General features: G+C 39.3%; 1 protein-coding gene across 2 annotated transcripts; it reads left to right on the top strand.

Moving 5' to 3' along the window:
- Positions 1-2,361: 2,361 nt before the first annotated feature.
- nkx2.5 (NK2 homeobox 5) lies at positions 2,362-14,537 on the top strand. Of its 2 annotated transcripts, none has more exons than XM_073068012.1 (3): positions 2,362-2,439; positions 11,150-11,517; positions 13,158-14,537. In XM_073068012.1, exons 2-3 carry the CDS (start codon positions 11,175-11,177, stop codon positions 13,766-13,768), a joined length of 954 nt encoding a protein of 317 aa, XP_072924113.1. In that variant the 5' UTR covers positions 2,362-2,439; positions 11,150-11,174; the 3' UTR covers positions 13,769-14,537. The 2 variants fall into 2 exon arrangements, with proteins under 2 accessions (XP_072924113.1, XP_072924112.1); XM_073068011.1 differs by lacking the exon at positions 2,362-2,439 and adding an exon at positions 10,632-10,683.
- Positions 14,538-15,092: the final 555 nt, after the last annotated feature.

Here is a 15,092-nt window from a genome sequence, read left to right as displayed (position 1 = left end):
TGAAATGGATGAGATAAAATACCGAGACAGATTTCAGAGGCTGGGGCTGATAGTCCGCACAGCACAGGAAGTTTAAACAAAAGACTATTAATTTTTTTAAGAGCTACAAATAAATAGCCAAGTACTGATGGGACTACCCGGTGAAACAAATGGCCGTTTTATTTAATTAATGTGAAGTGAGGTCTGCTCTTCTTCTAAATTTGGGTCTTTATCCTGCGCTCTTTGTAGTGACTATTTTAAATAAAATGACAAAGTACTCGCCATAATGGATCATAATTGATGGAAAGGCGCGTTAATGCACTTCATAAACGGCACTATTCTATACTATGTCACTGTTCTGTATACGGAACACCCTTGTTTCCCAGTGTTTCACTAGCAATTGAAGTCTTTGCCGCTTGCAATGAACCAGACTTTGATAACGTGGGACATTGTCGGTGAAACGCAAACCCATGACACCTGCGTCTCGAAAAATTAACCACATTTTTGCACATTGCGACCAAACTTACTTTACTTTCAAGTAAATATCACTGGTGAATGTTGTCTGATCATACCATTGACAATATAATCTTCATTAGATAGCAAATGATAATTTAATTAACAGCGTTCTTTAAACCTAAATATATACTTAAGCATATTTATTTCAATTAGCTTATCATTAGCATTGATTATAAATTTACCTCTGGTTGACTTCAAAGCTGTAACGTGATATGAGCATTGAGATGGCTTTGCTTTGCGTTATACCTTAATTTGAGCACTGATGTCAATCTAATCCCAAATCAATTATTAATCTCTCTTTGATCTGGTCGATGCGGGATGTCGTTTTTTTTAAGATGTTGCATTAACCAATTGTAGCCACCGGAACTTTTCAACCCTTACTGTCCATTTCTACAACTGTTATTGGTTGATAGTAAGCATGTGACTGATCTATTTGCCTGCATTCAAAGAGAGGGTTAGCAGCCATTTATCTTAACCTGCCCTTTTGCGAATATTTTAGTACTGCTCCTGCGAGGGAAGAAACGAAATTTTTGAAGTTCAAAAAAAGTCAACTATGCGACCAGACCTTATGTAATAGAATTTTCTAATGATGTCTTTTAATGCTTCTTCATCGTATTGAGTGGTCAAAATAAAAAAGGACAGGGAGTTACTCTTTTCATTACAGTCTAGTAGAGTATTTAGAAACATGTTTAAATGGTGGATTTGCTTCTCCGATAGAAATTATCACTAACTGGTTGCGTTAAAATGCGCTTCAAATCCGTATTCTGAACGATTAACGAACACTACAGTGATTTACTGTGCTGTGTCTTGTATGCAGTACTTCCCTGATAATTTAATATGTTACTTCTCATGAGCAATCTCATTGGCCTCCCCGGGTTGCAAAACACCCGACTTATGGGCAACCCGCACACACGAGCGAATTTTCATTTTAATAAATTCAAGAGTCTGTTCCTCATGTCCGTTCCTGCGCTCGGCAGATCTAGTTCTCCAACCAACACCCTCCCCCCACCCCCCACACAGACTCTTCACACACTTTTAGTATTCCGTATCAGTGTTATTTGCTTTTCATGCCATTTATTACAGTTCTGTGGAGGTATGGCTATAATATTGAGTATTTTTTGTTTATTTTCTGACTTCTGGAAAATTCGACAGGGAACCCGTTAGTTGCCAGGGTGCGGCCTGTACATAGAGAGCGCAACTTTACCTTTAAACCTAAATGAGGGCGTACACCCACGCGTAACTACCACGGAAATTTGTCAAAATTATATTTAGTCGCATCATGACTGTTTAAAAGCAGTTGCATAGTTTCGGGATTAATCCGAAATTTAGGGCTACATTTCTGGATCTTGCGTTTGCTCAGAATTGTCTGCTTCCTGCATCTTTGTTTTACGAAAAGGAGTAACGTTTGCCAAAAGTAATTTTCTTACCACCACACCCCCTCTCCCCTTTCTCCCCCATCCCTTGGGTAGACGCATCAAGGTCACTAATGTTGATTCCGGTGGTGTTAAATTCACAGATGTAATTTCCTAGACAGAGCTTCCGCGAAGAAAATAATCTCGTTGCATGTTGTGTGTGAATGCAACAAGCGGTTTAATAACAGGCCAGAAGATAGTTCTCATTCGTCAATGATTTTTTTTATCACAATATTCATTTCTCTCGGAAGCGGCCATAATGAAACTGACCCGGAAATGGACTAAATCCGTCGCATTTAATAGGAAGAGCATCAATCAGTTTGACAAAAAGCAGCACAATAACACTTCAACGACTGTTTGCTTTCTCAGTAATTATTGCTCCAAAGGAACCCAGTTGTTGATACAGTTGTTGAAAGTGCCAACCTACATTTATCACACGGTCAAACATTGGACTCGCATCTACTCGCTCCAATATGTGAACATTATAAACACAATACAGAAGGTTGGAGCCAAAGGCCGAATGGTGAAAACGGTAATATAAATGGCGCATTTGTTTTGAATTAATGTCAATCCCTGAAGTCTTTTTTTAACTTCCCTCGAGCTGGAATCCGTGCTGTTTACAATATGCACTGTTGTTAAGAACTCGTGCACGAATCTGGCGTTTTGTATTATTTTTAAGCAGAACATTTAAAGGTTTTTACTGATACATTTCTTTATCCATACTAGTTTGATGCAAAAAAAATCTGCTGTCTCAAGAACCCACCTGTATAACCACCCCTCCCTCCTTGATGTTTGGAATGCCCAAACATTTTGAATCGAGATTTTGCCTCAAAACATTTTATAACAGTTAACGCATTCAATTCTTTTCTTAGAAGATCGAAATTCTAATGTATTCTGACAATTTGAGATAAATACCCAAGGGGGCAATTTGTTATTTTGACGGGCGGCTCTGGGATGCTTGAAACCCGGAGTGAGAACAACGCCCAGCGCAATCTGTTAGGGGAAAAAAACGTTCGCAGGGAAAGCATTGAAATAGACACGGATTTAAAGCGTCACGTGTAAAAAATGGCGCGCGAGAAAGGGGTGGCATCTATTTGATCGATTATCTTAAAACATTACAAGCTGCAAACGAATTGAACAAATTTCAAGGCAACATCTGACGACAATAATATGCCTATCTATGACGTACACCCTCATGTCGTACTGTTGGTAAACTAGGAAACAAAAAGCAACAGAAAACGAGTTAAAATCTATGAGACATTGATGTCATTCACGTCATGTCATTTTTTGGCGCTACTTAAAACTGACATGATTTAAATCCGGAGGTGGGAGCCACCAATAACTGCCTAAAACTGTCAACGCGGACATGGCTATTACAGGAAACCTGATGGACTCTGTCAGTAGCTATCATGACACCACCATTAATTTTAAACGGAGGAATGTTAATTGAAACGGATGCCAATACTCCATGTGATAAGAGAATCTTATCAGATATTATATCTGTCCACTGAATTTGTTCAACTGACCGTGTACTGTGCCACTATTTTTACACTCCTTTCAATTGATTAGTGTTGTTTTAATGAATAAACTTCAGAGAAATACTCAATAACTCTTTTTGCTGTTAATTGGCATTTCTCTCACGTTATTGTTTAAAAGGAAAATTGTCCAAAATCTGGGGATTTATGATACGAGTTCCGTCCGAGCTACATTCCAGCTAATGACAAGAAACATTATGGCCCACATATCCAATACTTTAATTAAACGCTCGTTTCGCAGAAATAATTTCAGATACTAGTAATGATGTATTTTCAGTCGAAATAAAATCCACTATATTTCCACCAAATTGACCATTCGATAAATTCTGTTTGGAGTTTTGTAATGGGGAAACCGCTGGAAGCATTTCGAACTTACTTCAGTCCAGCGCCCAGCAAAATTCATCCTCACCTTTTGTTATGACCCAGTCAGATGGCAACATAAGTAAAAAATGTCCGCGATTATTAACTCCTGGGAGTTATTTGCCAGTCTGCAATCTAGTCCAAGGATACAGGCGATGAATAGAAAGCAGAACTCCATCCGATCTGAATTAAGATAGTCTGCTAAGTTCCATCTTTCTTCAACTTCTCCGCTAATTTATATAAAATTCGCACCTTCTGATAAATGATTCTTTGCATTACTGCCGCTGCTGTAATAGCATTATTACATAAGTTTGTAATTTGTATTCTATGAGAATCTTATTAAACGATAAATTAAGATAAAATGAGTTGGGTAAGAGTTGTTCGTTAGCATGTACCGTCCGGGTAACGCTGCCTATTTACAAATATTTAATTCATTTTATTACCTTAAAACACTGTTACAGAGTGCAGCTTTAGACCTTTTACCAGTGACGAAACCTACTGATTATGATGAAATACACATAAACATAGCATTTAAATCGCGCGTATCTACTGTGATTCGTTTTTATGACTTAATGCTTGCTACTGATGATGCTTGCTACTGCCCCATTAGGTGTTATCCATTTGCTATTAAACAGTTCACACTTGTTCAAAGTATAAGCGATAACCCGCTGCTTTTATGCGGTGGGTCTCAAGTGAATTTCTGGAATATATTCTGATCTATTGCCAGTTTTCGAGATGTTGACATTTAATGTGCGCACGCGTTGAACGCCTAGACTTGTCGATTATGCACACACTCAAAATATGCGCCCCAGTTACAATCCTACTCACTTTTAGCAATAGACAAGGGTCCCTGTGCACTGAGATCTTCTTTATGTACTGACTGCGAACTAGTCTGGACTTTTTCGGACAATAGTTTCCACTCCAAGTCCCTGTGTTCACATTTACAAGGGGGAACTATTTACGAAGGCCATCCTGTTCTGACACCCCAGATTACAATGCCAATTAACAGTCCATTTTTGATAAAACATTATATATGTGATTTTTTTTCAATATGGTATTATTAGAAACCATTAATAATGCACATCCACTCCTTGAAATATCCGGAAATTGTAAAGAAGCTTTTGTCTATTTGTTCTCTGGAATGGGAGAATGCAATAGCAACTTCGACTACAGAACAGAGAAGTTGTCTGATTGGTGTGATGAATACTGTTAATATTGGAACCAAATGCACAGCATCTAACGTTTAACTAAACTGTATTTCTCAGCGTTATCCTAAAGATGATGGGCGATTATTTTCACGTACGCTGAAATTTCCCAATCCTTGCCAATGAGAGTCCTGAAAAAAAAAGCTGGTGGTAGTGGTGGGGGATGGTTAAGTGGAGTTGTCCGTACACCACATTCAAAGGGCAACGAGCGGGATGGAAGCTAATCTCGTGTGGAAACCACTGGAAGCTTTCTAAATATACAGCCTAAAAGCTTCTTGGTTGTTTTCTTTTCCTCGTGCTCCGCACAATTTTGCGATCACCAAGATTAGAACTAAATTGCGCTGCCCGCCTTTTCACGCTTCACCACGTGTCTGGTGGGATTAACTGGAGGCAAGAGCATGGGGGAGGGGAGGGGTTCTGGGCGCTCAGACGAGGATATCAGGGGGGAAGCAACAGTAATTCACTCAGGAGGAGGCTCAAGGCTCTGCATTCCACTCTCATCCAACACAAAATCAGCACAAGTCAGAGAAGAGTGCCGTAGTACTTTTTATCACATCTTTCGAAGTTCCCACAGAGGCGGATACTTTAAAGGATTTTTTTTTAAGTGACTTTAAGAAATAGCCACGATCTCTTGATTGCTGTGCTGACAGTATATTTTCGGCCTGCAAAAGACAAACGCCAATAAATAAATGCCGGCTAGGATGGAAAATAAATCACAATTTTACCCCCAAAAATAAACAAGCTTTCTGTTTTCGGTAGAAAGTGAGCCCTCTGCAAAGATTACGAGAAGATTGCCCATTACCGTTCAGATTGAGATTTAACTGAATGTCATTTTTTTTTCACGAAATGTTATCACCGCCGCCTAACATCAGTATTGAATGTGGTTCTAAAGTCCCAGATTTGTGCTACGATATATTACCTTTACAAGTATGCAAATAGTAAGAATGGTCCTGTATTCTGTCAGACAAGAACAGCACTGCAAATTTCCAAACAATATTTGCAAATGAAATAATCCCATTGCCGTCCATGAGTAGCGCAGCGCAAAATCATAACGCACAAAATAGTCGGCGGTGCATGGAGTGCGGGGGACGGGGTGTCGATGTTCGGCGGATAATGTATCGGTGAAATAACGATCACGAATCAGGACATAGGTTATAGGTGTTTTGACAGACAAGAGAGCGCAATGATGATTTCCTACTATTATGTCTGGAAAGGAGCGATTCGTCGTCCAAGTGTGACTTACAAATTTAGGACCTTAAAGCGCCGTTTAAAGGAAAATCAAATAGTGTGTAAAAAAACAAGTTTGATAAATTATGGGCCGTCTTGCAGCATCAATTCAATACAATTATGGTCAGATCAATTAGTGTCGGTATTGGATATAAACTTGTCGACCGAACGGTTTTGTAACATGCATGCATTGCATTAGCACAAATGGTTACTGAGCTGGAGATAATATTTCATTAAAAATCAATTGTGCATTATTTCCAAGCAATTTATTGATTCGTTTGAGAATGTCTGAAAGGGTTTTATTCAACGAATGAAAGTGTAATAGAGAAAGCGCACTGGTAGATTGCGTGCAGCAGCGAAATATAACCACCTTTTTATTTGTTTGCGTGTTATTCGATAGGTGTAGACACGGGGAGAAATCCCAGTTCTTCTGTGAAGGAGTATTCATGACTTCCGCGAGAGTAAGGTGCGACCGCGGCTTAACGAATAGTGAAAAAGCTGGGTCGCGAATATACGACCTCTAACCCCGAGGTGGGAGTATTTTAACTGAGCCAAAGCTGCTCCTCTAAGGTACTTTGCGAAAAGAAAACAATAACGAGAAGGATGCCTGGAGTGGGCAGGGAACTAGGACCTGTTAACAGTGGGATAGCTAGCGATGGCAACGTAAAGGCACGGTAGCTTAATGATCCGCCCTTCCGCGCCACAGGTTCTGTGTAAGTGTTGCACCAAGAAGTCTTAATCTCCTTGTTGATATTACAGAGCCGGGTTTCTACACAATCGTTACACATCAGCTTTAGGGTTCGGACATTGAATACTTGCGCTGTTTTTGCCTAAGCGCTTAAAAGCTAAAACAACGGCAATTTATATAGTGAACCTTCTAAAGACAGTTCTGAAATGAGATACAGCGAGCATCTGTCAGCCTCCGGAGGGAAAGTTAAGTAAGAACGTGGGAACAGAGACCACACGGCGGATACACCCATAATAATTAGTTCCTTGGTTTGTAATCAAAATCAATTGTTTAAATATCATGGTAATTCACTGTGCTGCTCGGAGGCAGCTATTCTTACAAGCGCGGGTTTTTTTTTAAGCTCCTGACATTTTCGGTCGGGTGCACAAGTAAGTGTTTTTAACACATGGAAGCAGCGCCGTTTGCATTGTCAAGTGTTGGTAAGAGTAAGTAAAGAACTCATTGTTTTATTTTCAGCCCAGTTTTAAAATTATGTTACCGAAGGCTGGAACTCGCTCTGAGTATAGGTCACTATTTTGTTCTATCATATTGCCTCGAAATGGACATGTACTGCAGACCACGCATTACCCAGGCAAGAAAGTGCCACAGGTGGAACGAGGTTAAAGCTGAAAACAATTAACTTCCGCAAGTTTGTCTGCCAGAAATAACTTCAGATCTAGTCGGACTGTTACAACGCATCATCTCGACTGAATATGGGCATGAAATCAAAATAATTATCATTATTTTCGGGCCTATGTCAGTGATGAGGCGAACATTTGACCAACACTTGTGCTTCTTTTTTTTATTTTACACGGCGGTTCAATTAGACTACCAATTTTAATACATACATTTACGCTGATGTTGCAAATCTTCGTGAAATGATTGGTCAAGAAATATTTCGGTTGTATAATATGAAGGACATACGTATGTTATTCTTCAACTTGTGGATTTGAAGACCCCACACCTGAAATATTCCAAAGTGTCGAAAATGAAAATTATATTCATTATCTATTAGCTGAAGGGTTTTTATCAGAACACCTATGATGTTATTATATATTTGAATTATTTTAACATAAGTCTGACTGAATTGCATTTAAACTTTCCAACTCCAGGGGTTCTTTTAATCCAATGTTAAATAGCACTTCAATATTAGGAAATTAATAGGGACCAAAGAAGACCCGAGCTTGTGCTGAAATGCCCGTCGCATGTCATTCCTTCATCCAGCCGTAATTCCCATTGTAATAACGTTCCTTTAGAAGGCCGAGATGGCTCCATTATTCCGAGTACATGGTTGTCAATTCATCCTTAAGAAGAAAAGTTTAACTGAGTTAAACTTTTATTTGGAGCATTAGCTGATGCATTTTAAAATTTCAGGTACATCTTCATAATCTAGAATGGGGTCACTAAATAAACACATTCTAGCAAAATCAAGATGACAATTGTGTTCACTCTAACACCGTCTGCTTGTGTTTGTTTTTTGTCTGTTAACACTCCGTCCACTGCTTCCTCTTTACATTTTCGGAATCGTCACTTATCCAAACTCTTTATCAATGATCAACGTGCCTGAAGTGATTGCGGGGACACGATTTCAGCTCCCAGCATGTCGTCTTTCTGGAAGTGCATTCCGTCTCAAACTTCGGCTAAACTTTTAGATCCTCCACAGTTGTTCAATTATTCCGACTTCTCGCATACATTAATTAGGTATTTTATTGAGGAAGGGGTATGGGAGCTATTTTACATATCTGAGGCCGTCTTTCCCTTTGAATTATGTTTTAATTTATCGTTAAGTGAACTGATCGTTGCAAAATATTAATCTCTAACATAGCATGACCCATATTTTCTGTTCCTTTGCACCATACTGCTGTTTTGTACTTGTTGCTATATTTATTACAATCTATACTGTTTTAACTTTAAAATTGATCACTTAAATTGTTTTTTTACTACGCAAACATGCATTCCCAATCTTCAAAAAAGATTAAGTTGAGGGGAAACGCAGATTCCAAACTCTAGCTACAGCGTTGTATATTACATAACTCACGATGTTATACGACTGTATTCAAGAATTGATCGTTACAAAATCTTAGTATTTAACAGTACATGACATTTCTCAATTACATATTCTCTGTTCAATTCTGCTATTGTTTTGTGCTTGTGGTTGTATTCAGTGTATAGTGTTTACTTTGTGACCTACATGTGAATAAGGAATTTCATTGTACTTTATGTATATGACAATAAATTAATCTAATCTGCAATTGATCAGACTTTATTTTTTAAAAAACCAATCCGCATTCCTCCCAGAGCTGTATTTCACCAGCTTTCAAGAGTTTGCAAACTTCTTCATTTATTCAACCTAATTATTCCCAAGTAATTCTAATAAAAACCGGAGATAAGGATTAAAGTCCGGAATGTAAATACAAGAAAACGACGACGAGGGGACCGCAGACGCTATCGTAGGAAAGCGACATCCACTATCCGACCACCAGGTCATGCCTCTTCTCGCTGCTGCCATCGGGAAGAAGGTACAGGAGCCTCAGGACTCACACCACCGGTTTCAGGAACACTTATTCCCTCTCAAGCATCAGGCTCGTGAATCAGAGCGGATAACTTCACTCGCCCCATCACAAAACTATTCCCACAACCTGTGGACGCACTTTCAAAAACTCTTGTTCTCGATATTTATTCCTTATTTATTATTATTATTATTATTATTATTTACTTTTTCTCAGCTCAAGCCGGTAAAACCTGAGGCACGGGCATAGCCAAGCACTTTCATTTGTTAATTCATAGGAACGTTCGGACTATTCTAGTGGTGTTTAGTATTGTGGCTTTCTGAAGATTTACATAGGTATAACTGTGTAGCCCTAATTGTTTAATGCCATTGTGTAGTGACTTTGGGATGACACCAGTTGGAGATATTACTGTCGAGACATTTATACCTTGTTCATGTTCCAAAGTCGCTCAATTTCCCCTTTTAGCCCAACATATTTCTGGTATTTCTCACTTACTGATCATCATAATCATCATCATCATCATCATCATCATAATTATTATTATTATTATTTTGTATTTACAGAGGTTTGTTTTGCCTTTTGCACATTGATTGTTTGTCCTGTTGTGTGCGGTCGATTTTATTGTTTTTTCTTCTTGAAAACGAATCACAGGGTTTTATATATTGACATATATGTATGTAGATAATAGATTTACCTTGAACAGTGAACCTTGAACTTCTAATTTTAATAAAAAGGCAAGTAACTGGGAAATTGCGTAAAATGTAAGGTTAGTTCAAAATGAATCTGTTCTCCAAGTTTAAGTCACCAGTTAAATGGAAGAAGGTCAAGGTATGAAAACACACAGAGAGAGTGAGAGACAGACAGACAGAGAGAGTGAGTGAGATAGAGAGAGAAAGTGAGTGAGTGAGAGAGAGAGTGAGTGAGAGAGAAATAGAGAGAGAAAGTGTGTGTGTGTGTGTGTGTGTGTGAGAGAGAGAGAGAGAGAGAGAGACAGAGAGAGAGAGAGAGAGAGAGAGAGAGAGAGAGAGAGAGAGAGAGAGAGAGAGAGAAACTCACAATCAGTAGTACATGTGACCAGATACCAACAATCACAACATTACCTTCAAAAGACAGACAGATACACAGATCCACAGTCACTCATTTCCATCCGTCCCCCGACACCCAATGTGTATGTGATCCTGTTGGGAGACTACAACAGACTCACCATCTTCTGTAAATATCAGTTTCATTTTATATGTTACTTAATGAGATTTTACATGACTTCCCTATTGTAAATAAAAACGATTTCCCTGTATTTTAGTTGTCTATTCTAACAGACTTGTTATGAAGTAAAAGCCGTTTAATGTTCGTAGCATTTTAGAGGAACTGTTGGTATGAAAATAGCTTTCGTCTTCGGCTATATTTGGTATATTAGCAGGACGGCTCAGCATCAGCGAACACAAGTGTAGACCAATAAACGTTCATGTAGCAGGCTGGCTTCAGAGAGCGGATAGCGCCCCGCCCCCTGCAACCTACCCAGAACTGATGTCAGACAGCACATCCCTCAAATAGTTATTTTAGTCAAACAGCGGCAGAGATGAACGGTGCGCCGGGGAATCACTAAATAGAACGGCTATTATTAATAGTGTTTTTGTTTATTCCGATGACCAAATATATATATTCCTCTAACCTTTCCAAGGTATCGCATTTTGAGATCTCCTTGGATGCAAAAGCTGGCGCTCAGTATGTTTGCCGGTGCAGCGACCTCGACTCCTTTCTCAGTGAGGGACATTTTAAATCTTCAGCACCATCCTGACATGGCCTCACTGGGTGTCTCGGCAGGGTTGGACTCGCCTCCCTCCCCTGCTTCATGCATGCTAGAGCGGACCAAACAGCAACTCTACAGCGAAACCCCAACCCTGACTGCGTACAACGAGCCAATGCCTAAAATAAATTCCTGCAAAAACAACCCCAACTACTCGAGCACTTCGTACGTAAATAATTATTTGGAAATCAACAACGGTGAAGCGAAGTCAAGCAACGGACCGACAGAAAAAAATGATAAGGGTAAGAAAGGAAACCCAAAAACATCTGAACACGTTTTATTCCATTTGCAATATTAACGTGCAGTTATATTTTGGTGTGATGGTCATGAATCTATATGTTCCGTTAATATGGACTAGATCGATGACTGAATAAAAATAAGCCAAGACTATAATATATAAATTTAAGTATATATATATATATATTAGATAAATAAGAAAAAAAAGATAATTTACAGCAACGGAATATATGTTTCATTGTTTTCAGAAGTGTGGATACACTTATTCTTGGAGTTCTGGCAATTCAAGTTTCTGTGCACTAATACTCTATGTACATGCACTATTTGGAAATGACTTCGTCGTTTAAATACATCGTTATTCACTGTAACGATCCCTTCGTATATATATAAACTGTATGACTATTTTAAAATGATTTACTAATTTCAGCTGAACTGAAAAACTTAAACAAATTGTGCATTGGCGACTTTAATTATTTCAGAGTGTTTTATTGCGTTCATTTCTACTGTTCATTACTTCCCGTTTTCAAAACCCTGCGAAAGACACTGGCAAATTGTTCTCTTTTAAACAAGACTGATCGCCGGCCGCCCTGATCTCTTGCTAACCCACAACTCTGGGCAACAATTTCACATTCCATTTGTTTTGGCCTTTCCACTGCTCTCGAATGTTTCAGACATTTTTTTTTAATATAAGAGTAAACATTGTTGTATTCGACCTAAATATTTGGATTCCAAATTCCTTGTCGCAGCTGCTTTATAGTCCCGTTTTCACGTTCATTTTCAGTTTAAGTAAATTGAATTTTAATACAAAAATTATTATTGTACTCTCTTTGGTAGCCTATTCAGTCACGGAAATATTTTAAACTTGGATGCCGATAAAAGTGTTCCAGTTACAAATGAAGAGTTCACTTTAAAATTTAACTTTCCAGCGGCAAGTTAATACTTTACACGCTTTTTCCAAGGCACTGCATATCACACCATGTGAAATGCTGTATTTCACAAAACTTAATTTAAAACTTACTCGCTCCTTACCGTGTTCCGAAACTTATTACCTGTGAATGCCAACGATTTTTGTGAATGAACTATGATCTCGAGGCTTATGGGCACAGAACAATATTGGCAAAAAATCAGGAAAGCTCAGAAGGCGGTAATCTCCCGTTTCCTGCGATTTTTCAACGCGTCGGTCTTTACCTTGACAGGAGTTCTCTGATCTATCTCCAATAACGAACCGTTTGATATTGGCGTCCTGAATGTATTTTGACATTAGCAGTGTTTGAATGTATTGAAGCCGAAAATAATCGAATGCTTCAATAAGATAACTTGCAATAAACAAACGGCGGCAAATCCCTGTGCAGCCTTCACCGGAGAGCTGAAGACTCGAGATAACATGTTGTATGTATGTATGGAATCCCTGGGCCCGCCTGGTATTGCAATGAAGTTTGATACATGGAGAATTATTTATTAAATGTTGTTGATCGTGTAGATTGCCCCTTACACTCACGGCGAAATCAGATTTTGCACCGATTCGGTCAGTCGATATTATTCGAGGTTGTGAACTCCTTGGGAAAGGTGATCTTCTGAATGAAAAGGTTTTAGCAAGCGGAACGTAATATTGAGTTATTACTAACGGCACTGCTTTCCCGTTTAGATTGCCGGATGATGGAAGTTAACTTGGAGAAAGAGGAGATAAAACCGGACGAAGCCGAGCGGCCCAGGCGACGAAGAAGAAAACCACGCGTCCTCTTCTCTCAGGCGCAGGTCTACGAGTTGGAGAGGCGGTTCAAACAGCAGAAATATCTCTCCGCGCCCGAGAGGGACCATTTAGCAAACATACTGAAGCTCACGTCCACCCAGGTAAAAATCTGGTTCCAAAATCGCAGGTACAAGTGTAAAAGGCAGCGCCAAGACAAATCTCTGGAAATGGTGGGGCTCCCGCCTCCGAGGAGAATCGCCGTGCCAGTGCTGGTCAGGGATGGGAAGCCGTGCCTAGGAGAGTCCTCGCCTTATAACTCGCCGTATAACATGAATATCAGCCCTTACGCTTATGGCACTTACGCAAACTATACCAACTATAGTAGTGCAGCTGCTCCCGCGAACTACAGCTGTAACTATCCCAGCGTACAGGCCGTGCCCCCGTCTACAGCGGCTGGCAGCTTTATGAATATGAATTTCACAGTCAATGACTTGAGCAATGCCATGCAGACTCAGATCCATCAGAATACTGGAGTTTCCACCTTGCATGGGATCAGAGCCTGGTAGTGCCCATATGGACATGGCGTAGCACGGATTTCGTGTTCCCCTGGCTGGTTGCACAGGTCATTCATTCTTCGACCGACAGCCGTTTCCCACGTCGAAATCGGTGAATGGATAACTTACCAACATAGCATGTAACCTCTCGGTACTTCGGACAAGGAAGAAAGGATATTTTAGTCCCAACTTCTTCCGAACTTTTATTTTGCAGTATTCCATTTCAGTGAATGAAAGTGTGCCCTTATTTAATCGTTAACATGTTATTGTATGAAGTGCATCTGACGGCATATTGTCCCTGTCTGCATCGAATGCAGCGTAAGGCATGAGTGAAGGCAACATAGCGGATTGTTGTTAAGTGAATACCGTTGTATATAAGAAGGGCAGCCCTATCGTAATCCATACAATCTTTGAAATTCATATTTGAAACCTTGTTTTTGTATTTGATTCTGTCTTCCGTAGTCCAGTGTAAATGTGCTAAAGTGTGATTGGTTCATTTAGGTTTAAAGATTTTTAAATATTATTAATGAAACCACTTTGTACAGCATTCGCAATCCTGAATTCAGAGTTGACTAGCTGTATATCAGCTAGCAAAGAAAACTTCAAAGTCATGCACTAATGTTGCCATCTTCTGTCCATTGGTTTACCCTTTCCACAACGTTATATAAAATTAGCGGCGACAAAATTGCTAAAATGTTGATCGGAATCTCCAAAGATGATGATCAAATTGTAAATGCAAGTATAAATCACTACTGTTCCTACAGTAAATGTGTGCAATCGAGATTGTGGTCAGTTCTTCTTATATGTCTATTTCGCGAGGACACTAATGCGTTTCATTTATTGTTTTGGTATTAATTGCCTTGAAATGAAATCAATGCCTTTAACTGGCAAACTCACACTAGAATAAGATGTCCAGCCTTCAAGCTGACTCTGTTAGATCTTCTCCGCAAAGTTTGCTGGGAAAATTCATCCGGTTTACAGGAGACGTTTCCCTTTTTAATTTTGTGCGTTGTGTGTAAATTCATCGGGACATCAAATTCTAAGTTTAACAAGCTAGAAAAGAAACACTTAATTTGACATAATTTTAACGGCCTTGCCATATTTCCCACTGTTTACAGAATAGGAAATTCACGCTACAACCAGCGATTTTCAATATTCTATTTCCTCGTTTCGAGCTTATTTATATACACTACATTTTAAAATATCCACAAAAGTATTAACTTTATAGCAGATTTTCACCCACGAAAGCCACTCAGAAATATTCTGTGAACTGTCACACTCCATATGTAGCCGCTGGCTTCCTGGGTGACATTACATCATTAAATCCTTTCATTGG

Source organism: Hemitrygon akajei, chromosome 15, assembly GCF_048418815.1.
Source record: "Hemitrygon akajei chromosome 15, sHemAka1.3, whole genome shotgun sequence".
Taxonomy (NCBI): domain Eukaryota; kingdom Metazoa; phylum Chordata; class Chondrichthyes; order Myliobatiformes; family Dasyatidae; genus Hemitrygon; species Hemitrygon akajei.
The sequence above is the reverse complement of the archived record's forward strand: the minus strand, read 5'-3'. Positions and strand labels throughout refer to the sequence as shown.